This window comes from Periplaneta americana, chromosome 10 (assembly GCF_040183065.1).
Source record: "Periplaneta americana isolate PAMFEO1 chromosome 10, P.americana_PAMFEO1_priV1, whole genome shotgun sequence".
Classification (NCBI taxonomy): domain Eukaryota; kingdom Metazoa; phylum Arthropoda; class Insecta; order Blattodea; family Blattidae; genus Periplaneta; species Periplaneta americana.
The window spans coordinates 47,135,328-47,161,662 of NC_091126.1; the positions used below are offsets into that span (position 1 = coordinate 47,135,328).

The following is a 26,335-nucleotide window of genomic DNA, read 5'->3' on the forward strand; positions in this document are numbered from 1 at the left end:
TTTTAACACTTTTTTTTAATGGCACTTCTTCCAACCACTCCTCTTATCGAACAATTTCTTTTTCATATTTTATTATATGTGTAATTGTGAGTTTACTAAAATTCACAATATTAGTAACAAGCAATAAGGAGGCTTCAGCAATATATAAATACCCATTGAGTGGTATGCATTAAATGTAGAAATTACTTTCTTATGACTTTAGTAAAGAATAAAAGTAAAAGCAGTTGCTATTATTCGTATGCATAGAACTTGAACTTTTACTAAGAAAAAATTGTTTGAGACTTGAAGCAATTACTACGTGGCATGAAACAGCAAGGCCCGGTCCCGGCCTTATGCAAGTACTTGAGTCAGCTGTTGTAGTGCGTGTCGTATTTCCGTGTGTGACACGTACTCGCGTATTGTAGATTGTAAATAGTAAATCATAAACAGTAATGATGTGCCAGACATCAGCATTATTGGTGATGTTGAAGATTGTCAGTTATGTTTTTTGACATTATTAAAATGTACCCAGTACTGCTGAAGAAATCACAAACCCCTGCAGTTAAAAACAGAAAGAGAAGAAGGTTATGCAATACCTGAAGGAATTATATGACGCCAACTGTGGATTCTCAACAAAATAAAACGCTTTCCTTTTTCAATAACACCGACTTTCATACTCTCCTAATGTCTAAGAAGAAAATAATAATTGCAATTTGTAAAATAAAAATTAAAGTATAATATGACTTCTTCAGTAATTATATTTCTTTTTTACAACCCTCTCTCACGTACTTTAGTTTGGTTGTTGCCCCCGCCCGCACCACCACCACCACCACCACCACCACCACCACCACCACCACCACCATTCTCTTCCAAGATCCGAAGAGGAAGATACACCCTCTGAAAAAGAAGAGGAAGTTTTACTTAAAGTCGAACTCCTGGCTTCAGCAGGCAACTAGATGAGGCCATGAGTCAAATAGACTAAAGTAAAGTCCATAAAACTTTTCAGGACACATAGAAAGAAAGCCTCAAGAAGTGCCTTGCCGAGCAAGGGATACCATGGGATCCCAGCAAGTGGAGAGTGGCAAGAAGCAAAAACAAAAGACAGAGCAAAGTGTCTCCTCTAAGGGAGTCACAGAACGCAGCTGTTCTGAAGAGTCAACTCCGACCTCAGGAATTCAAACAGACAAAAACCTGAAAAAGAAAACTCAGGAAATGACGTCAAGGAAGCCTTGACTGCCACACAAATGGCAATAGTTCCTGAAGGATACCCAGCTCAAAAGTTCACACAGAAGAACAGATTGAAAAGCTTCAAGAGACTGTGGTTGAGGCCTTGAACTGATGGTTTTGGAATCCTGACATGGGTGCAGTTTAGTGACGGAAAATCAAACCTCTGTTGCCACTTGGTTTTAGCACTGACAATTTCTTCATGATTTGTTGGAAATTTTATTCAGAGGTGAAGTCTGACTATTTATCTTATCTGCTACAAATTTCACAGTTCTGAAAACTGTGCTCTGATGCATACCAAAATTTCACCAATGCCTACCTGAAAACCAGGATCTGAGATATATCTTAAAAACATTCTAATTTTTTCCTCTGAAGAGAGAGCCCCACAACACACTTCTTCATTTCGTCCAATGAAATATTCGCTTAACCACGTAACTTTTTCTGTGTTCACAGAAAATCTTTTACTATCAAAAAGAATTCATGCACGAGACATGCTACGATTTTCCTTAGTAAAGACTATGGAGAAGAAGTAGTTACTAAGCTTCATGCATACGTTTCTTAGCAATTATTGTGTGTTTTAGTAAATGCTACATTGTTTGACGTCACTATGATTTTTAAAAAAGTAATAGCATTTACTAAGCAACTTTATGCATACATTTCGTAGTATTGACTAAGATTTAGTGATAAAAGTAATTACAGTGGACTCTCCTAAGTTCGACAGAGCAGAATTGAAAGTTCAGTCCAGTAAGAGTAGTGGGTGTGGCAGGTGAAATGAATACAAATTCTTATTGGTTATCCATCAACGAATACAGTACTGTACTTGCATTTCCTGCCCTGCTCAGACAGTGGGTTTCGACAGTTTCGTCTCACAAACGGCACAATGGAGTCTGCCTCCTGTAGTGGAAGGAATAAATATTGTATGTTAAAGGAAAAATTAGATATCCTAAAATGCGTTGAAGGTAGAGTCTCTGTCTCAAATAGAAAAATAGATTGGCATTCCACATAACACTATTAGCGGCTAGAGGAAATCAAAACAAAAAATCGAACAGTTCTATGATTCGTCAAGTCAGTGTTTTATTTTAGTAGGTTATTTTATGAAGCTTTATCAACATCTTAGATAATTTAGCGTCTGAATGAGATGAAGGTGATAATGCCAGTGAAATGAGTCTGGGGTCCAGCACCGAAAGTTACCCAGCATTTGCTCATATTGGGTTGAGGAAAAATCCCGGAAAAAACCTCAACCAGGCAACTTGCCCCAATCGGGAATTGAACACGTGCCACCTGGTTTTGCGGCCAGACACACTAACCATTACTCCACAGGTATGGACTCAAGTCAATGTTCTGAGCTTTGGACCTTGAGACAACCTGTCATATTCATGTATGACGAAGAACTGTTTCAGTGGTTAACTGAAGAGAGAAATAAAGGTAGAAGCCCATTTGTATGTTTTATATTGATTAAACCATTTTATTATTACTTAATTTTTAAACAGGGTTTAATTACAGAAATGTTATAAATATCTTTAGTATGAGTCCTAAATAGGATGTTATAATTATACAATTTTGATTACTCAGTAAACCTATGTTTTCCTTCAGTAAATTATTTTAACAGTGGTCTGTAAATATTGATATTTCATAGGGGTTTTTTTTTCAGTGTTGTAGTCTATTTTATTCCATTTTATTCTAGGTGTTCCTATAAGTGGGCCACTTATTAAGGAAAATGCTCTAGAAATAAATGCTGCCCTTGGAGGTGACCTTGATTCTGTAGCAAGTGATGGGTGGTTGACGTGTTTTAAAAAGAAATATGGAATTCGACAGCTCAGAATTTGTGGAGAGTCACTGTCTTCTGATGTTGCTGCATCTGAGGCACTCAAGATAGCATTTCAAGATATGGTGAATAGTGCGTCCTTATATAGTGAGCAATATATATTTGTGATGAGACAGATCTAAACTTTAAACAGCTCCCAAAAACAACATTAATTAGCTAGTGGATGTGATCAAAAAGCTCCTGGATTTAAATCATATTTGTGTCAGTTTTAGCATGTTCCAATGCTAGTGGAACAAGTAAGTTACCGCTACTTGTCATAGGGAAATCCAAAAATCCTAGGGCATTAAAAAATGTAGAAACGAAATCTCTCCCAGTGTGTTATAAAGGCCAGGCGAAAGGTTGGATGGTTTCAGATATATTTAAGGATTGGTTCCATAATTGCTTTGTCCCTGCTGTTACAACCTATTCTAATACTAAAGGATTGTCCCCTAAAGCTCTTTTGTTAACAAACAATGCTCCATCACATGCAAGTGAACCTGACAATATCGGAAGATATTAAGGTTGTTTTTCTTCCTTGGAAGGTCACAGCACTCATTTAACCCATGGATCAGGGAGTACTGAAGAAGTTAAAATCATTGTATTTTAACAAGTTGTTAAAACATGTTTTGAACCCAAGCAATCAGTTACTGGCTACGAACTTGAAAAGATCACGATAAAACATGTGATACACTGTGTAGCAGAACCTTGAGACCTGATAACCTCAAGTAACACATCAAAATCATGAAACAAGTTATTGTCACAAGTTGAAGATAGTGATAAAGTTGAAAAACTCAGTCTTACAGAAGGATTGCAAGCAATAGAGAAAGCTATCCTATACATCCATCAACAGGGCTTTGTTAGTGATGAACACAGGCAAGTGTTCGAATATTATCGGAATCAAGCAGCGACTTCAGCTTCCAGATCCTGAATTTCAATGTGTCCTTTTGAATATTATTATTGTTGTTACTGTTATTGATATAAGGCTATTTTATTATTATTATTTATTGTGAAAAAGTCAATCACATTTGTTTCTAGGTACTCGAGCAAGTACAGTAATTTCATTTATTATTTCGATAGAATTTTTTGTTTGATTTTGTTACAGTAAGAGTTCATTAATTTAAAACCATGGATATCCTAATCAATAAAATATTCTGTTTTCCTTTAACAAAAGTATCACTACAAGACACAGAACCAATTCCCATTCAAATAGCAAACTCATTTCTTAGTGCCCGTATAGGGGCGTGTCTAATTCTTCTATGTAAGCAGTCGAACTATAGGATGTCGAATGTGTTTTCTGTCGAACTTAAGAGCTTCCACTGTGCCATCATTTTATGCATACCATCCATTACGTTTAACAATAAAGTGAATTCTGACTACACTGGCTACTGATCAGTCTCTCATTGCTACTCGAACTTTTTTTCTTTTTTAACTCAGAAAATTCTCTGTAACAATATATAAATTGGCCCATAAGGTCCAGTATTGATTGCTTTAATGCTGACAAATAACGCAGAATTTCCTGTGAATAGAAAGAGAACAGTATGTTAGTTTCGACATAGCAAAGGTTAGTAGCAATAACTACCAGTGTATCAACAATGAGGGAGGTAATATTTCAAGACAAAAGCTTCTCAACCGAATAATAACAGGCATTTCCCATATTTATTCTGTGTTTAACTTCCTCCTGTGTGTCATTTGTATTTGTTACTGTTGCTCCAAGATATTTGAACTTTTCCACCTCTTCAAAGGATAAATTTCTAATATTTAACTACTGTACTATTCCTATTATCAATAATACTAATTTTCAGTCAGTAGTACTTTGCTAATGCAAATTAATGACTTCACATTTCCCTACTTCCTCCTCCTTCACATTTCCCTACTTCTTCCTCCTACAAGAGATTCCACTTGATTAAACGATTTATTTATAAATATTCATGAAGTAGTTCTCGAGGACTGTTGACTCACATTTTGCAAATCACCATTGTTTCCTGAATTTCGTGCACCAGGGCATCGCGTGAAAACAGCTTGGAATGGAGACTAGCTCTCAGAACATGACAATGCGCCCAAACACACTGTCTAGAATTGTTTTGGCCAAAACAGCATGATGATGATGATCCTTACATATCACTTGCTCTCCAGATCTCTTACTGTGTGACTTTCTCTTCTTCCTCAAAGTCAAGATGAGGCTGAAGGGCATACAGGTGGACTTCGAAAACTGCTTCCAATATTCATCTTGCACACTTAAGGTGTAATTCCTATGAAGTGTCTGTTGCATGCGGCTGACGTAGTGCATCTGACATTCACGGCTGACGCATTAGTAGGTGATTCCTATGAAACGTCAGACGTGTGCGATCTTTTGGTAGTGAGTGGACACTTGCACAATGAGTGAAAGCGATTTATTGTTATATTTGAAGACCTAACATTCTAAATATGCGAATTTCCAATTTTCAAATTTAATTTTATTCAATCTAAGGAAGGAACGTCCATATGAGAATATCATACTAAATTGTCTTTGTCGTAGCTCAACTGTAAGTGACTCATTCGTGCGCCAAAAGACGGTGTTGTAGGTATCTCAACATGCATTTCGCAGTGTTTTTTCATCAATATTTCAGTATGTTGTTTTTAGCACTTAACACATTTAGAATGTTAGGTCCTCATTTGCTATTGGAAGAAAATGAAGGGGAAGAAATTTTGCTCCAACAAATAAATGAGGAAAACGCTGAAGTATATCCCATATTTATTTTAGAACAAGGCATGAGGAAGGTTTTTTACAACACTAATCAGTCGTAGTTTTTCAGGCTAAACATTGCTCAATTCAACTATGTTCTTGATGTGATCAAAGACGATCTCAAAAAAGATTCTTCAAGTACATATCTGTACCCTATAACTCTTAACGAAAAGTTAGCCATAATACTGAGGTATATAAAGTAAAAATGCTTTATAGTAGTACTGTAGTAATACTACTACTATTTAATCAATTTTTTCTTGCAACATTGAAATGTAACAATGCAAAAAGTGTAAAGTAAAAATACTTTATTGGTATAAACTGTAGTGATTTAATCAGTTTTTATTTTTTAACACTGAAAAACAATCACAGTGGTTCAAAAGTTGCCGGGTTTCAAATCCCGAATAGTCATACGAGTCACAGACGGTTGAATGATTACTGATATTCAAAGTTGAAGGTGATGATCATACCATCCAACTACTAGTGCTTGTTGATGCTGAAAGTTCCAGATTTGTGTAGCGACTTTCCAAATCAAAAATATCTGCTGTGATCTCATTTTCACCTCATGAATCAAATCTGATCTCAGTTTTTTGACAGACATCGCAATACTTTAATCAATGTCATCATCGAGATTCTAATTCAAACTGTTAATGATATTTTTTCTATCAATGTGCATATCCTCCAGCAAGCCTATAATTTTTTCGTGGTGTCTTTGGCGTTTACTCGGTGGTCGAAGTGAATTCACCGTTCTGTCCACATTCTGTGTTGAAGTATCATTTGTGACTTGAGAAGTTGATGGTGCACCAGCATCCTCCATTGCAGTATCTTCCATCATTAGTATGTCTTCTTGGGTGCTTGTATCGTCACACTGAATTTTGGATATGCTTCTGTGAAATTAAAAATAACAATTTAATTGTTAATTAAGTTACTACACTTCACAGTTTATCGTGGTTTATACTTTATTATGAATAGACCCTAATGAACCACCACCATCTAAAAATCTTATACCACTTGCTAGGGGTGATTGTTTTGCGAATAATGATGGGTTTTATGTGGGAGATTCATTTACGAAATATTTCAATAGTCACGCAGGGACAGTACCCTGGCAAAATAATCATATTACTAGAACTCACTAAGCTAGTTGTTTACACATTGTACAACATGTTTACAATAATATAAATTTAGGATCGATTATATTTTTCTTACCTGAGCTCTCGACAAGTTCTCCTATTTCTTTCCAAGCATTGTCTTTAACAATTTGGTCTTTGTAGACGGCTTGCAACATCAAAAATGCATGGAAACTTCGACACCATTTCGACCAGTGTTTCATCTTCCAAAACGGTAAATAAAACTTTTGCTTCAAACATTATACAGTAAGGCCCATAACACACTTGAAGAGTTTTCACCAGCGAGAAATGTGTTGCGAGAAAATTAAAAAATTGATAACATGGATTCAAATGGACGTCCACACACTGGAAGAGATTCTTGTTCGAGGCGAGTTTCTCGCTGGGATCGGTAGCTCAGCGAATTTTCTTGACACATTTATCAAAGATGTTTGACATTTATACTCTTTATGACGATTGATTGTAGAAAAAGATATCACAGGTGGCGATGAATTGTATTGTTTTTATTTTAAAATGAGGAAAGATGGCTGATAATTGCAGTTAGAAACTTATCGAACTTGTACAATGTCACCCGTAGGCCTATTTATATGATACACGGGATGAAAACTATAAAAACACGAAACTTAAAGAAGAAATGTGGAGACAAATATCAGATTACCTGAAAATAAATAGGGCTATATTTTATTTTGATGAGATTTAATAGTATTAATCAAACATTTAATATAATGTAGCTATATGTCTTAACAGTTTACATAATTTTAATCAGAACATAGCAAAGAATCCTCTATCATATCATGAATGGCAAAAAAAAAAAAAAATAAATAAACTGTGGTCCATTGAACCTGAAATAACGCCTAAACGTATCATCATTCAAATCGAAACCAGTGTCCAAAACTCGCCCTTATTTTCGTAAAATACAATGTGATTTTCAGATATTTCTGGCTTTAATTTTCTTCTTCTTTTCATGAACAAAATATGTTGAACAATGTTCATGTAACTCCATTTCCTCATCATCTGAATGATCAGATTCAACAAAGCGTTTGTACGTAATTTGTAAAGTACGACAATATATTTACAGGTTATATATTTAAGTACCACAATATACGTAAATACATAACCTATAATATTTCCAACGAGTCATTACTATAATCAGATAAATGGTTTCTGCATGAAGGCAGTGCATAGATGATCATAGCGAGGTGTGATCTGTGATAGCGAGAACTCGCCAAATGTGTGGAGGAAGGCTCTTTGCCTCTTTCTCGCAACACATTTCTCGCTAGCAAAAACTCTTCAAGTGTGTTACGGGCCTAAGGCAAGTACAGGCTCTTTTCTCCTAGACGCGCTGCAGCTGTGTCTGTACTGCTCTCGAAGAGGTACAGCGGCATGGCTCAACCTGCACTACAGTTGATGCAAACAGCTGACGCAGCATAGGAATCGCTTCCCTAACATCCCACTGTAGCAGTGTAGTGCATCATACACAATCCATCAGCCGCGTGCATCAGCCGCTTCATAGGAATTACACCTTTAGTATCAAAAAGTGACAGTGTATTTTTTCCTTCTCTTATAAAGAAGTTCTTCTGCACCTTGCTTGTATTATTCCAGTTAAATGTAGGTCAAGGACTCCGATCACTGCTTGTTTCTTCATCTTGTGATGATGTGGGTTCATAGTATGTGAACTGTAACATGTGAAATCTGCCTTCGAATATGTTGTTAACATACTTCACGAAACGAAGTGTTTCTTTATCTCGAAATGCTAATGCAAGAGCATTGTGGCTGGGTGCAAGAGTCAGCAACTGAAAGAAAGAAAATCTGAAATAAGGAAATATGTAATTCAAATGTGTATTTTTTTAGGACAATGGATATTTAATTATAGTAACAACAAAGTACAACAAACTCTCGAGTATCACCGGACAAATGCGCAGGGATAACTGAAAACACGGATAATACGATATTTAGTTTTCACTGCAAAACAAACCTTTTCATGTTCTACGCATACATTACTGCGTTTGAAAATGTAATATGTCAAACATTTAACACAGTCAATTAATCACTTTTAACAGTAAACTTTGGAGTGTGTTGATACTGTTCTAGATTATGTAGAACAATGGGATTTTAATTACAATGATATTGGTGCATTTCGTAACATTTGTACTTGTACTCATTGTACATACACCGGACAGAACAATAAGGATAACATGGATTGTTGTGATCAATTATAATGAGTGTTCAACCAATTAATAATCGTTTTGTCTGGTCGTCGGTTGAGAAATATACATATAAACCTTATAAACATGTAACAATCGAATTTGCGTTAGAAATAAGATGGGACAGAATACTTTTATATCAAGGTCATTTTGCGACGAGCACTCGAATTCCAAGCTTGGTTCACATGTATCCTAAATTTTGTGACAAAACATAAAGTAAACATCAATAGTACCAGCCACAGGTGTGGCTCAGTCGGTTAAGGTGCTTGCCTGCCGGTCTGAAGTTGCGTTTGGGCACGGGTTCGATCCCCACTTAGGCTGATTACCTGGTTGGGTTTTTTCCGAGGTTTTCCCCAACTGTAATGTGAATGCAAGGTAATATATGGCAAATCGTCGGCCTCATCTCACCAAATATCATCTCGCTATCACCAATCTCATCAATGCTAAATAACCTAGTAGTTGATATAGCATCGTTAAATAGCCAACTAAAATAAAATAAAAATCAATGGTGTATGGGTAACCCACGAACCAAATAATCTGCATACTGATAATGGAGACTTTGTTGTAACTGGAATAAATTAAACTTTTATTTCAACTTGTTTTATTCTCTTTTCAAGGAAATATAAATAGCCTACAATAAATAAGTGAATATTTTAAAGCTAAGTAGTAAACTGAGGGAAAATTAATCCTCAAAACCAGAGATTTGTATTTTTTTTAGTAAACAATTACTTTCCTCCATGGCAATTGAAGCTAAACAATCAAACCTGATTTCTGATGGACATCATTTCAGATTGACGGAATCATATTTAACATTGTTCTTCTCGTCTCAGATATCACTTCAAAACCGTTTTTTGTACCTTAAATGGAGTGGAAAATTACACTTAAAATAGATATTAAATTACTGATGAAGTTAAAAAAGGGGAAAAAATTACAGATAATAAACATTCTGGTTGATTACCAATGTCTCTAGTTGTGGTTACTAAGATCTGTAACACTGTACAGGTTTATATATATATCTTTTCTTAATCACAAGCCAGTAGTAGATTTTGTATTGTATGTGGCACAGTTAAATGTACCTTCAGGAAAGTTCTGTGCAGATCGGCCAGTATCACATTTTGTTATTTATATTCAATTTCATCAATTATAGTTTGTCTAATTATTACTATTACATTATTATTTATTATATTTATACTTGTTTGCATTTTCTATTTAATTATATTTTATTATATCATATTCAGCCTTGGTTTATTTCTGCACCATGTTGGTCAAATGCCTAGTCACCTTCAACATCTGACTCGGTAGATGTACCCAATACGCTGTGAGTGTATATAACCCATATTGTAAGTGCATAAGTGCTCAGAATCAGACTCACAGTAAAATAAACGTTACTTACTCAAGAAAATCTAACAAATATGCTCTTTATATACTCGTAAAGCTTTGTATATCACTTTTACTATGGTATTGAAATTTGATTTCTAGAAGTTGATACATGCAATTATCATGCTACAATTAGATTTAGATTATATTATCATTTTATTGTACATCCTATGGGTGACAGAAGACAGTTAAATATAAAACTAATGGGGTTTTATGACGTGTCTAAGGTAGAAGAAAAAGCGTGATGAGACCTGTCATACCTCTTCATCAGCATCCCGAGCTATGTATGATACGAAACCACCTTGCAGTTGCTTCTTATTATGACAGTTATAGTATAATATTACATCCAATGCATACTCATTCTTCATGTGGTCATCACATATTAGGGTGTAGAAAGTCTTCTGCCATTGCTGTATTTCATATGAGCATTTAGGCTGTAATGCCGAAGTAGTAGCTCCTTCAACATCTGCAAAAGTGGGTCACCATGAAGTTAACACACATTTTCGCATTCTATGTTTTATGAATTCCATAAAATTTCAGTTCTTTATTATATTACCATGATATTCCTATTTGTAGTTTATATTTTTAACTATCATTCAGAAACTAAATATAGCAATTGTTTACTCTTTGCTGAAATAGAAACAACATTTATTTGTATGCAATACATACAAAGGCATTTTATTGTGTCAAAATATAGCTAACTTTGAATAATTTCAAGGGAAAAATTGTTCCGGGGCCGGGTATCGATCCCGGGACCTCTGGTTGAACGTACCAGTGCTCTGCCAACTGAGCTACCCGGGAACTCCACCCAACACCGTCTCAACCTTTCCCTTTTATATCCACACAACTCGCGTGGGCTGACGAAAAGCCAGAGACCCACATCGAATGCACACAAACTCTGTGTGACTTGGAATTGTGGTTTTCTATTAACGTACACAGACTAGATTTGCCTAATATATACGTCACTGTGTACATTAATAGAAAACCACAATTCCAAGTCACACAGAGTTTGTGTGCACTTGATGTGGGTCTCTGGCTTTTCGTCAGCCCACGCGAGTTGTGTGGATATAAAAGGGAAAAGTTGAGACAGTGTCGGATGGAGTTTCTGGGTAGCTCAGTTGGCAGAGCGCCGGTACGTTCAACCAGAGGTCCCGGGATCGATACCCGGCCCCGGAACAATTTTTCCCTTGAAATTATTCAAATCTGCTTTACAGGGAGTCTTACCTGAAAGACTAGATTTGCCTATAGCTAACTTTATTTACGGAGATTATATTTGATTAAATTTTGCAAACATTCATAATATAAAAAGCTATTTTTATATTCATAATCTTTATTTACGAAAATTGATTTTCAGAATGCACAGGCACAAAAATACTGAACTACTGTGATGCTTTAACCATCTTCACTAAAGCAAACATTAAAGTAAAACTCCCAAAAAAATTTACAGAACCCAGCTTTATCATCTATATTATAATAACATTTAAATATTCTCAAAAGACAGAGAACATCACATAACAAACTTCACAGGAGATGTCTTGTAGCAACTTAAGTATAGTGTCCAAGCAAAATTTCGAATCCCCACTTCATATACGTATACCGTACATGCAATAACTCCTATGTGCAAAATATAAAATTGTTCAGTAGGAAGTAAAACACATTTATTCATTCTATGGCAGTAGTACATAGGAGACTGCGAATTCTTATATTTTCGAAAGAAAGAAATATAATTACATATAGGAGATTTTAGTATTTGCTGTATCACTATTTAAGTTATTTAATAGAGCAAAAATCTGAAAATCGATAAATATGTCACATAGGAGTTATTACAGGAACAACGACGATATATACATTAGATTATGAACTAAAACATATGAAATTATATAAATATTATAAAAGTTAATGCTACATACGCTCTTGAACTGGAGATAAGTCCAACTTCGTTAGGTCACCAAGCAACGAGTAGAATTGTTCAGATTTGAAGATCTGTAAGACCTTACAAAGTGGTGCAGGCAATACCTTCATACATGGTGTTTGGTACTTTCTGCACAGAGGAAACATAAAAATTCTGAATTTTGACACTAAATATTTCCAAAATCTTATTTACTTACAGTACTGGTATGTGTTCAATATTACATACTATCAATTACTGAGAAATGAAAAGTTCTAAATTATATCTGTCCCTTGTAAGAGCTCCAGAATGTAATAATTGAATGTGATTCCCAATCGAAACAACACTTCCTACAAATAAGGGAAAATTACTGTGTTGAAGTTATCCAGCTTCTCACCAAAAAATCAGTGTTTGAGACTTTGTGATAGTTGTTATGAACGAAAGGCTTATGAAGGCTTTCTTCCCTGAATACTTCTGTATGACCTGCCATTTTTCATTTTTATCACTGATCCATTACCCTACACATCTAAGAGATTCAACTGTTTAAACAGTCTATATAATTTCTGTGACGCAGCTTTCAATTAATGTGCCTTAAATTACTCACTGTTGATTTTAATTTTCTGACCTGTAAATGAATGTATCTCATAACCTCTATTAAATAAAAAAATGGCTCTATCAGAAATTATTGGCGAGAATTAATTGATAAATAACTATGTTTAATTTTCTTAGAAAACTCTCTCTCTCTGTGTGTGTGTGTGTGTCTTAATTCATCTTTTATTAATTTTAGCTTGGAAAATGAATGTTGTCCAGATGAATTGGTCACAAACAAATTCTCATAGCAATTTCTATATTGGGGACTGCTGACAAAAGATTCTAATTTTTTTATGTAGCATTCCAACTGTATAAGTTATGAATATTATTAAATCTTTATAATCCTGATCATCTCCAGCATATTTTTGTAAAGATTTCATATTCACTATCATAGATGGAGCAAAGTGGTGACATGCACATATCAGCTCTGCAGAAATAAGATCTCCATTATAAATACTTGCAAAGTTTTCGCAATACTTCGATATTTCTGAAATGTTCAACACATGCAGATTAAAAAAAAAAAAAAAGAAAAAAAGAAAAAAATTGAGAAATGTCTACATAAGCTTTACTTTTTAGTTTCGGAATTTTGTTGATACTTTTTTTCCCGTTCAGCTTTCTTTCACTCAGTACAACTATTTTCGAAATGCCTCATTACTAACAAGTTAACAAGGAAGAGTGTTAAAATTGAAAATATACTTAATAACTCAGTAGACTTACTGACATAATCACTTAAGTTAGAAATTCGAACGAATATTGAAGAATGTTGTGTAATATAAACCATTTGAAAATAAAATTTCACTGTAATAATTTCTAAATAAAATTGTATTAAATATAATTTTATAACAATAATCCAATTGCCCAGCCTAGAGTTCCTGAGACATAGTGACAGAGATGCTAGTACAATATTATCAAAGCAGGGAGGACAGAGGCAGCAACAAACAATATCATTATTGTTTAGTGAATAAAGTTTAGCTCCAAAAATTTATACTTGATTTATCCTATATTTATATTTATATTTATTATTATTATTATTATTATTATTATTATTATTGTTACTATCATTTTGAGGCCCCTAGTGGGTGCTGGGTTCACCTATACATTAAAATGCCACTGATCATGCAGTGCTATGTAGTTTGCCTCCCATACTGATGCAAAGTCAAGTTTGTGTCACTGGATTGAAAGGATGTGACATATTCTAATACTACCATGTTTGTATTACCAGATTATTGATTTCCTGGCTGGGAAATGGTAAGTTTAGCTTCAATACAAAATATTATTAAATACACTATAAGCAGTTAAAACGTAATTAACTCACCAAAATTAAGTAAGGAGATTCTGACACTGTCTTCCTTCCTTTTAGAAACATTTTTACAACATGAGCATGAGAAATGAAGTATCATTTGCTGCAGTGACTTTTGGGAATTTTCCAGAATGCTATTTTTCAGTTCTTCAAGACTATGTGGCAATAGCGGCCGGTGATCCAAATCCTCGGTGAGGCCAGATGCAACTAGTTCAAGTGTCTCCAATAGAAAATGTTTATTTATGATATTAATTATTATTGTTGTTATATTATTAATATCATTATTACTGTATTATTATTATTATTATTATTATTATTATTATTATTATTATTATTACTAGTAATGAAAAATAATTTCACTCACCAAATAAGCTGTTATGCTGCGAGTTTCAGTGATTGTTTCAGTGTGATGAAGCAACCCATATTATGTGTTAAAATTTCCCTTTCTTTCTTTTCTTTTTATTTTTTTCCTTTGACAGCAACAAACAAGGCCAACAGAGAAGTTTATTTTGCACCACATTACCACTTAACCATTTATGTTGCCCATACCAGGATGCAATAGAAACTCGCGTTTTAAGATTATCTGTCAGAAAAATTGTCAGCGATGTCATAGGTATCTCGGTCGGCTCTCTCTTTATTTAAAACTTACTTTCTTTCAATATTATTTCTTCTCGAAAAAGGACACTCTAACAATGAATTAACTACACCAGCATTATTTCTGGCATTTGTTTCTGTTTATATTTTCCCGAAATACATAACAACATTGGCCCAGATTCACTACACGAAGTACAATAGTACAACGCCCTCGCTTAAGTCATAAACTAAGACATAAGAGGAGAGAATAGTGTGCGTCTCTGCCTGCCAAAGATCTGGAATGTTTGTTATTTATGGCCTATTTAGGAAGACAAGTCACCCTATTCCCACCCCACTCTACCCTTGAGGCCGGCCCATGGATGAGAGGAGTGAAACCTGAACAGGCCAGACGAATTGTGCCTCAGTACAACGTTTTAAGCGCAACGTCAAAAGCCCGCGAAGACAAACGAAAATCCAGAAGCAGACCCGGCACGAGTGAGCCTGGCCTTATGAACAAATTTTACTGCAAAACAGGTCTATATACATCACAAGCCAGATCCAGCATGAGTGATCCTGGCCTCAGGAACAAATTTTACTGCAAAACAGGTCTATCTACATCACAAAGTTTTCAAATGCTTCTACAGCGATATATGCTTCATTCAAATAACTAATACATTACATAAAAACAAAATTTGATTTCAGTTAAGCCAAGTGACTGAGGCCCGGCCTCACTTGCCTCAGTCAATCAGCCGCCACTGCTATGTGAATTATATTATTTATACATTTCTTATTTTAAAGTTCCCTGGAAATAAAAGTCACTGAAGCTTAAGTCAGGGGACTGAGGAGGCCACATATTCCTACTGAAGTAACAATAAAACAGACAGTTTCAGAATCTCCTTTACTAATTTGGGTGAGTACATGACATTTTATATGCTCCTATTTAATAAGTTAATATGTTACATCAATGGTTTGTGGCTTCTCGAATTGCCAATACTGCAGTCTCCATAACCAGCATGTGGTAGTGTGTCTGCTGATAGACAAAGTTGCCATTTTCTAGTTGGGAGATAATTTGCCCACCAGTAAAATTACGGCAATAGATTTTGAAATAAATAGTGATATATTTATTTGAAATAAGAAAAAGTCTGAATTTTCCATAATGAACACTGTAATTTCAGGATAGTGCCAAATTAGTTTTGGGTTTACACTATTCAATTTTTTTTTTTTTTTCAGAAATAACTGATAGTTACCGTATCACTTCATACTGCACCTACCTACGATTGGCTGGCCCTTGAATCTCCCAAGATATGTCATCACTGCATAAGCAATCACATATTTCTTTGTAGAAATTATCATCAAAGAAGTCGGGCAGTAAGATCTCACTGTCTTGTTCAAAACTGGAACTAATTTGTTCTTGCACACTACTATCCAAGTACATTGGGTTCACGTATGACAAGGTGTCCTCCTCTATCTGTGGAGAAACAGTGTCACGAGTTATGTTAGTAAACAGCAACTGAGTGCAGTATAACTAAATCTCTTTTGAGACAGAGCATGCAATATTGGCACAGACTTTTTCCAAAATGTTTCTTGCCACTTCCAAGTTGGTTTGGATAACAGATTAAAAGGAAATGTAGTTACTGGGTGGCACAAGTAGGGTATCATGTGCAGCTCTGCATTGGAATGTCTTGCCAAGAAGCATCATATACTATTTTCTTCATAGTATCTTTTAACTTTGAAGCTGGAGCAATCACAATGTAACAGAAGTGGTGAAATCACATCAAAATAATGAAATAATGCTACTATCCATAGTAAGGAAAGGAAAATTAATTGAAAATGTAATAAAACCGAGGAAATGTTTGCTGGAATCAATTGCAAAAACGCAAAAAAGACTGGCAAAATGTTCTAGCAAAAATATTAGATGTATGAAGAAGAAAAATTATATTAACTTACAACAAAATTAACGTCATTCTACTTCGGAAAAAGGCATGAAGTAAAAAATAAATAAACATTGTTTTAATGTTTAGAATTTACAGATTAAATTATTCTGTTCGGTAATTTGTGTCTAAACAAAATGTAGAATATGAGCATCATCATAAGTTTTTTCTTAATTATTATTCGGTTACACTTTTACAAAATGAAATTGTTTTACTCCAGGATCAGATTCTGTGGCATAGTTGAAATACAGGAGTTTAATCGACATGTCAAGCAAGATACCACGGAAGAATTCTTTCTTGTTAAAAAAAGTTGTGCTGTGTTATTTTCTTTCAAAATTGAAGTGTCATGAGAAATTATCCAGTTTCATACTGGCTATGATTAAAATGAGTTTGTGTAGAATAGAGAGCCAGCCAGTATGATGAACAAAGTTGGTATTACCTGGAAAAGAGAAATGCATCCATGTCGAATTCTTTGAAAGACAATTAGGAAATGAATGTTTCAATAAAACTTGTGACTGCAGTATTGCTAATAGGCATATATCAAATACATTTCATTATGTGCTCCACTTTTTTTCCATTCCTTTTTGTTCTGACAAAATGTGGACATTTTTTAAATTACGTATTTCTGCAAAATTACTGTATATGTATGACATGCAATGTAAATTTTGTCTTCAAACCACTACCACCACCATTTCACTTTCAATAATTATTGGAATTCAGTTATGCTATTTGAATACACTAGTGTCCAAAAGTTAAGCATAATTCTTAAAACAGAGAAATGAAAGGGAAAACGGTGAGAAATCGCTATAAAACTTTATCACAGTGTGTGCCGCACCGTACTTGTGCTCTGTGCATAGGGAGGGGGGTACCTCAACCTCCGCCTCCTCTCCGAATAAACACGTGTTTCGAAGTAAGCAAACAGACCCAGAGCGACTCATTCGTTCTTGTTCTCTCATTGTGAACAGAGTGTAGTTTCTTATCACAGTGTATACAGAACAGCACCAACATGCCACAGAGACGCTAACTGGACCCTGTTTTGAAGGGTAGAATAATCAGGCGTCTGGAAGCAGGTCAGACACAGACCGAAGTCTCTCGAGCCCTGAATGTGGCACAAAATGTCATTTCCAGGCTTTGGCGACGGTTCGAACACACAGGAGATGTTCGTTGTATGCCTGTACAAGATCGCCCATTGGTCACAACGCCGCAAGAGTACCGATATTTGACCTGCCTGCAAGACAACTGTCTTCTGAGCTTGCAGCTGCCTCAGGCGTTCGAGTTTCCAGGTAAACTGTATACCGGAGGCTCAGGGCAGACGGTCTCTGTGCCAGATGACCAGCAGTGTGTGTCCAGCTCACTCAAGTACACATAAGGAACCGTTTACAGTGGAGTCGGCATCAACATTGGACCTTGGATGAATGGAGGAACATGCCGTTTACAAACGAGTCCAGATTCAGTTTGATCAATGATTCCTATCGCACAATAATCTGGAGGGAACATGGAACCAGGTTTCATCCCACAAAAATCGTGGAAAAACGCCCATTTTGTGGTGGTGGCGTACTTGTGTGGGCAGGCATAATGTTCAATGGACGTACAGATCTGCACATCTTCGCAGCTGCTATTGTGAATGCTTAGAGGTACAGAGACGAGGTATTGGAACGACATGTGCAACTTTTCAGAGGTGCAGTTGGTCCACACTTCATCTTTATGGACGACAATGCACGTCCGCATATAGCCAATCTGGTGGACGAGTATCATGAGGGGGAATATATCCAGTGCATGGACTGTCCAGTGATGTCCCCGGATCTGAACCCTATACAGAATGCCTGGGATGCATTAGGAAGATGAGTTGCAGCCCACCAGCCTCCACCGAGGACACTTTCAGCCCTCCGCAATGCTCTTCATCAGAAATGGAAACAGCTGTCTGCAGAGCTCTTGAACCACCTGATAGAGGGCATGCCATGGCGCTGCGATGCCTATATAGCCATGAGGGTTAGCCACATCCCATATTAACTGCTCAGCATCATCATTGTTGTGAAAGTGATATATTTTGTACCGTAATTGTGTAAAATGAGTCCCTACGCCACAATAAAACAAAATTTGCTGATATGTGTTACTCTGTTGCAAACCAGATCCTGTATGATTCATTTGTACAAGTTTGGTGCCATTCTGATAGGTTGGGAACAAAATATTGAATTATGCTTAACTTTTGGACACTAGTGTATATGTATGCCTATTAACTGCACCCACTAAACTAGTTTCAACAAAAATATAATACGATATTTAAGAACATATATAATTAAATATAGGTACTATATAAAAGAAAAATATTAATTGAAGTCAGAAACACCTTAGTTTCCTAGTAAAAGTGCCTGCAAGAAGTAAATTTTGACTCAAATTGGCAACGTGTTCTCCTTTAGTGCAATACTGTATGTGGTAAATGGAGCATTCTGATGTCAAGTGCTTAGCAACAGTCAGGTTATTCGCGATGCAAAAGATGTGCGACATATTTTTTGCTACCCATAAGAATAAGTTGTGAAGACTTCATATATTACATCATATGTAGTTAGAATAACGAATTCTGAAATGAAGTAATTTAAGATTCTAACATGTAAGACAAATTTTCAATCATTACTCTGACAAAGGTATAAATTATTGCTTTTGCTAGGCCTCTGCGTTTTTAATATCTATTAAATATTTATGACGCCATCTAATAATGTCATCTCCTTCAATAAAAAGCAGCACATTTGTTCTCTCTACGTGATTGGAAATATGTCATGTAAAAATCAATGTAAGGTCGAACACGAAAAATTTAGAAGAGTTATCTACATTTTGTTAACAAATCGTTTCTCAGACATGCAACAAAAAGTCCCCAATTGGCAGAAGTACTCATATAGCTGGTTTGAAAGTGAATGGTCACAAAACCAGTTAAGGATTAATGCTAAAACACAAACCAAGCTGAATATACAAAATCAGGAAACTGAAAAATGTTGAATCGTTCACATATCTAAGTAGTAAAGTGACAACAGATGGAGGTGTCTTAGAGGATGTTTAAAATAGAATTGGGAAAGCCAACTCCACCAGGCCACACCTTTTCTAAGCACATTGAAGACAGAGCAGTAAGAGCAATGAAAGCGACCTTCGAGATAAAGAAACTGAGCCTACTATCCATCACGACAGCCCTGAGGCTTTTCAACATAAAGATTGCGCCCATTGCCACATACTCAATACAACTAATATGGAACCACCTCACGTACTCAAAACTCAAACGGCTGGAGAGAGTCAAAGCAGCCTACCTGAAAAGAATGCTCTGCATCTCAAAATACATGCAAAGCAGAATAGCATATATTTTAGCAGACACAACCTACTTTATAGAGGACATGATGGCAACTCACAGCCTGGTACCAACACCACAAAGCATCAGATTCTTGGAAGACAGGCGACAAAAAGCAGAAGACATTAACCATAGACTCCTCAGCACCCCAGCGATGACAAACAGCGAATGGAAGGAAGCCAACTACCACCTGCGCCATCTATACACGAGAGTAGCAGCCCATGGACTACATCACCGAATATGCCTAACCAAGGGATACCACAGCCCCACCGATGGATGTCAGTGCACCATATGTGGAGGACCATGCAATACATATCACATTATCGAATGCAAAGAAAGAACATTGACACTATCCCACTATGCAAACGATGCTAACTTTACTTAAGCTTATGTACACAGTGTGTTTAATAAATATATTATTATTAGCAATACCTATGATTTGAAGGTGTTTTTCAAGCAGCGGATCTCTCAGCATACCTGTCACCACACTCATACTCCTATTTAATATTAGAAGGGGTTGACTGGAGTAGACTGCAGTTCTTTAGCTTGATAATTTGGGATATTTAGTACCAAAATTATTCACCTTTTCTGGAGGATACAACTTCATGTCTGTTTGAGGATTCTGAATCAGGTCTCTGCATTCTGGAAGTGGTCCGTGGAACCAGCCATTTACTGATAACCTTGTTTTATCTATAACCATCACTTCAGCTACCTGAAACATATATAATATAATTTTCACTAAGACATCGTGGACATATCACAAAGAGAGTGAGTACACAAAAGTATAGTTCCATAATAAGATATTTTCATTCAAGTACATACCGATTTCAATGTCTATTTCAAAAGATTAAAAAAAAAAAAAGACATATGCACGCACTCACACACACACTTTTTTATTGGTTATTTAACGATGCTGTATCAACTACTAGGTTATTTAGCATTGATGAGACTGGTGATAGCGAGATGGTATTTGGTGAGATGAGGTCGAGGATTCGCCATAGATTACCTGGCATTCACCTTACAGTTGGGGAAAACCTCGGAAAAAACCCAACCAGGTAATCAACCCAAGCGGGGATCGAACCTGCACTGGAGCGCAACTTCAGACCAGCAGGCAAGGGCCTTAACCAACTGAGCCACACCGGTGGCTCACACACAATATAATATTACAATACAACAACAAACATATTAAGGACTGAAAAATTCTCACAGTAGAAATTATTTCAATAAATACCATGCAACACAGATATAAACATGTTAAAACAGATGTGTGAAAATTAGCCTATATAAAATATACAGTGAGTCCCAGTGAATGTTCAGAGTGTTTCTCTTGGCTGACTAACAGGCAGATCCGCCTCCCCCTCTGCTATTACCACTGCTTACACATGTGAACTCAAGGCACTTTACCAGATTAAAACTAATATACATGAATAACATTAATATATTTGGATGTATAATTATAATTATTAGCAGGAGGTTATGGCCTGTATGTTCCTCAGATATAACACTATATGACTGTGATTTCTGGAAAATAAAGTGAATGCGACTAATCGCCATATGCTGGAAGAACTTAAATAAAAGATTCGAACAGAAACATTCCAACAGAAATTCGTTCTATTAGTGTCGAGGGACTAATGCATGTGACGATGATAAGAATTATGTATCACACAAAAAGGGGAACATTTCCAACAGCTACTGTGAGGAGGGTGAGTACCAAATGTTATTAATGTAACATAGTACGTAAGTTTTAATCTGGCGAAGTGCCGTGAGTTCGCGGATGCAAGTAGCTGTAGTAGAGGGGGGACCAGCCACTAGTTGGCTGACAGAAATACTGGGAATGTTCAGTGGGACTCCCTGTGCTTCAGGTGTACAGGTACTCACCTGGTGAAAAGACTTGCACATCACTTCAAAAAATACTAATGTGTTGAACTTAGGCCAAATGGTTTTCACTACTTCTTTGGGCTGACCATTTTCTGGAGAAGGAAAGCAGAACAAAGCCTCTTTGAAGATTAAAATTTTACAATATGATTTAGTGTAAGAAACTTGAGTTTTCTTTCATATCATGTGTCAGTTTAATATAATTAAAACTTTTTTCGAGATAATTCTGCGAAAGTTAAATTTAAAAAATGTCAAAATGTGTCTCAGTGAAATGTACAGCAGAAACCATATAGGTCAGTTGTATTTGAATGCACAACCTCACGAATATCAGCCTAAAATGCTACCATTACACTACAACAGTAACAAAGAGAACACTTTAATTATAACTGTAGATATCAGGCAACGTGGTTCAACAACATGTAACATCACCTGTCTCTGAATTGTAGCGGAGATACCCGAAGGGAACTTAGTTTCTAGAGAGTGGCCATTTTCTCTTTTGACAGCTGTACACATCTCAAAAAGAGAATGAACAGCAGTGAAAAGCTAAATTATAATTGGCTTCCCAAAGATATTCAAAGTAATTTTTTTTAAGTCTATATAAATTCACAATGACTAAGTTACAAGAGATGACCTGGTAAGGTTTGTATAAATGTTGTCCTCTGTAGGAGTAGGATTTAGGAAGATGTTATCTTTTAGTAACGTGGCCATTCACTTTCTTTAATAAGTGTACACAACACATTTCTGGAAGTGTATGGTTAGGAACATTGAGCTGAACGATAAAATATTTTTCCTTTTACTTTTTATTTGACATTGAAAAAATGATATGTCTTATTTAATAATTAGATAATTCTGCTTTAAAAATATTTCACTGTGATATACTGCCACCTTTTCTCTATTTTGTAATGCAGGTATTAGTGAATAATCTCACCATCAGTGTTAAAGAGTTGCAAATCACCTCCGTAGTTTGGTGACCAGTTATCACTAAGGTAAAGAATAAATGCAATCCTTCTGTCTTCACATTTGTCATCATGACACAAAAGGTGATCTGAAACATAAAAACTGTGTTCATATACTTCATTTATCTGAAGGATTGTGGGTGTGTACATGTACTATGAGTCAACAAATTTACATTTACAAATTTAGTGACCCACGCGATGAAGACATACAGGTAATACTATAAGTATCCAGCAGAGCTTACTAGCCAAAGAGGCTTCAACTGTGGTACTTGTATGTACAGAGTGAACAAAAATCATCTGGAAAAATTTTTAGTGTGAGAGGTGAGATAAAACAAGAATGTTTCGTTAATTAATCAAGGATCAAAAGTGTTTCTTTACAGAGTCACGTCATAAAATTTGACTTTTGTTTTGGTCTTTGAAGTGACCACATCTGACACCAATGATGTCTGTTTATGGAGACATACTATTAAAATGTATATTTTATAATGCGCCAGTAGAGGATGGAATGGATTTTCTGTTACTCGTATCAAGAAGCAGAAACAGTCGGCAAAAGATATGTTGGCACTTAAGAGCACTTTAAACAATACCTGATGCCTAGTTTACAGCTTTGTATCAAAGTGGGTAACTATGTTTTCGATTATATTATTTTCTGTACAATAAAATATTATTAGAACTCTTCCAGTGCTCACTGGTTTATTTCTAACTGTATTGCGACATGCAAACACTATAGGCAACATCAGATGGTTTTGATCTCATTATCAACACTAGAAGTTCGCCAAGATAATTTTCTTCACTCTGAATGCACTAAATATACTATTTCTTCTGTGAATCTGTAAACGAAAACTTAACATTTCAAATGAATTATTTATATGAAAGAATAAAATTACACCAACAAGCAATATTTTTTCTATGGTTATGAAAATCAGGAATAAAATGAAACAATATACTTTTCTTTTGACAAAGTTTTTTTTTTTTTTTTCAGCATTTTCCATCAACTTTCAGGTTCAGATACAGAGCATCCTCTGAAGAAAGAAAAATAGGAAAATTAAAAGAATTTGAAGAATAGGAAATAACATAAATACGGCAACACAGTAGGCCTACATTGAAAATCTTTTGAAACTATTGGTTCACGAGTCAGCCAATTACCAGTACAACTCCCTTGCATCCACTGACAACTCCTTCCGTGAACCCATGGCCATAACACTTCACCCCTGTAAGATACAGAAATCCCTCCTTATCTGCGGAATCTGTATCCATGGTTAACCTCGGCATCTTTTCTCTTACTCACTTTACTACCTTGCATCTTGAGCTGAAGTTTTTATAGAAAATCTAGATGGCAAGTGTGCATGTTCACAAAAGTGATAATGTAGAATGTATCATCATCATCATTTGATTCTCCTAATGTCGTAATGTTTGTAATTTGTCAATTAAAGTATATCACAGGTATTTGTGTTATCAAAAAAGGACTTATTTATAGGGTTTGCTATTATCTGTAGTTTCATACATCCATGGTATATTTTGGAACATATTCCCCCGCAGATATGGGAGGATCACTGTATAGGTACTACACATTAAATAAATTAATATATTAATTAATTCGGTACTCACCTTTCTCACAGATGGTAGACTTACCAAAAGTGTTGCTCATTTCCTTATTTTGTATGATGCACAATCTACATCTTCTTAAGAAACTATCATTTACACTCGTCAGTCCTTGAGCACTAAACAACACAACACACTACTGCACTGACCAAAATGAAGCGTAAAACATGACTGATCTTCCCACAGTTCGAGATAGCTTGGAGGGGGAATGTAGGAGAATACCAGTAAAGTGCTGAGAGTTCATGGAAGGAGAAGCCGGCAGTTGCAGCAGACTTGCAACCAATAGTTATAAAAGTAATAACAGTAATACCGGTAGTGATAATAATAATGATAATAATAATAATAATAATAATAGTAATAATAATAATAGTAGTAGTAGTAATAATAATAATAATAATAATAATAATAATAATAATAATAATAATAATAATAATGATAATAAAAAAGTAGTGTTATAATTTTTTGTGTATTCACAAAGGTGCATATAATAGACAAATATCAACACTAGTATATCCAATTGCAGAAAATTACTGGAGAAATTGTTTCAACGAAATATGTAAGGACACACAAATCTACATTAGAGTACTGTATATTCTGTATAAATCTCAAATAATAAAGAGGGATTCTATACGATTTATCACTTACAGACCTAAAAACTATTCATGCAGTAGTTCTCTTACCTGAATAATTGTAAGAAGAACATGTTACAGATACTTTATTTCTCAGTTTGATATTAGTTGCATTTTCTATCCATTCGCAACACTCATCAACAAGAAAGCGCTTGAATGAATTGATACAAGGCTTATTAACTGCAGATAAATCACAAGACTGATGGAACTGATACAGATCATTTCGTTTCATTATAAAGTCTAGTTCTAGAAGTTCTTCTTTCAGTTCCTTTAAGAATTCTGTTTCTTCTATGAAATCTTCTGCTATGCAGTGCTTAAAAGGTCCATTACTGAAATGTAGATTATAGTCTGCAAAACAAACAGATTTATTAGGCTATCAAAATCATCATCATTAACTATCATGGATTAGGCCTTTTGGCCTGTACCACTTCAAATTGAAAGCGGTCCCTGCATTGCTTCCTCCCTTGTCCAAGATCTCTATTCCCGGGTTTGTGATTAGATAGTTTTTTGGGTAATCTGTGATTGGGCATCTGTGAAATGTGTTCATACTAGATGTTCTGATCAATCTTGATTGGATTCAGTGCTAGCTGTGATGTTTAATTATTTTCGGGTATCTTCATTATGTTTGTCGTCACAATGGGTATAATCTGCCAATGGTCTTAATAATTTCATTTTGACAGCTTCTATTCTTTCAAGTTGACTAGGAGTCATTCCATGTCAAATCAATCATTTCTGAATTATATTTTTGGAACTTGATATTCCAGATTTCCTTATTTTTTTTATTTGGATGTACCCATGGTGTTAACAAACACTACAATTTCTACAATTATTTGCCTGTATAGATTTTTTGTTTTGAATCGTTAAAGAATGAAAAATTACTCGATTTTTCCCACATTGTGAGAAATGAAAATGTCTCTAACTCCAAAACTATTATATCTATAGAGCTGTTTCTGGTGTCATTTTAAGGCTCGTGGGGTAGGCTTTTGTTTGATTTGCAGTACAATTATGCTGCGAGATATGAGCAATGTTTCTAGAATACAATTTTTTTAACTTCAGAAAAACTAAAAAATACTGCTTTCAATTATCTCCTCAAGAAAATAAATGTCTGTCTTATATCTTTCTACTTACACTTTCCAAAATTTGAAGATGGAGAAAAAAATGGGTTCTTAAGGAAACGGAGATTTTTTAATATGGTACTTTCATGAGAACTACACTACAAAGAATGGTA

At 35.3% G+C, this 26,335-nt stretch overlaps 1 protein-coding gene across 5 annotated transcripts in view; it reads right to left on the reverse strand.

Moving 5' to 3' along the window:
* Positions 1–817: 817 nt before the first annotated feature.
* sud1 (Prolyl 3-hydroxylase sud1) overlaps positions 818–26,335 on the reverse strand; it is a 28,082-nt gene continuing 2,564 nt past the window's right edge. The window contains exons 2-10 of one of the 5 annotated variants that reach the window (XM_069837362.1): positions 25,159–25,455; positions 22,849–22,965; positions 21,924–22,015; positions 20,629–20,757; positions 16,055–16,251; positions 12,342–12,472; positions 10,692–10,897; positions 8,434–8,643; positions 818–4,523 (exon numbers count right to left, since the gene is read on the reverse strand). In XM_069837362.1, the coding sequence (XP_069693463.1) occupies positions 8,464–8,643; positions 10,692–10,897; positions 12,342–12,472; positions 16,055–16,251; positions 20,629–20,757; positions 21,924–22,015; positions 22,849–22,965; positions 25,159–25,455 (1,349 nt within the window). In that variant the 3' untranslated portion in view covers positions 818–4,523; positions 8,434–8,463. Of the gene's footprint in view, positions 5,188–5,721; positions 8,644–10,691; positions 10,898–12,341; positions 12,473–16,054; positions 16,252–20,628; positions 20,758–21,923; positions 22,016–22,848; positions 22,966–25,158; positions 25,456–26,335 lie in introns of those variants that run through there. The other 4 variants (XM_069837361.1, XR_011334306.1, XM_069837360.1 and 1 more) reach the window with 4 other exon arrangements.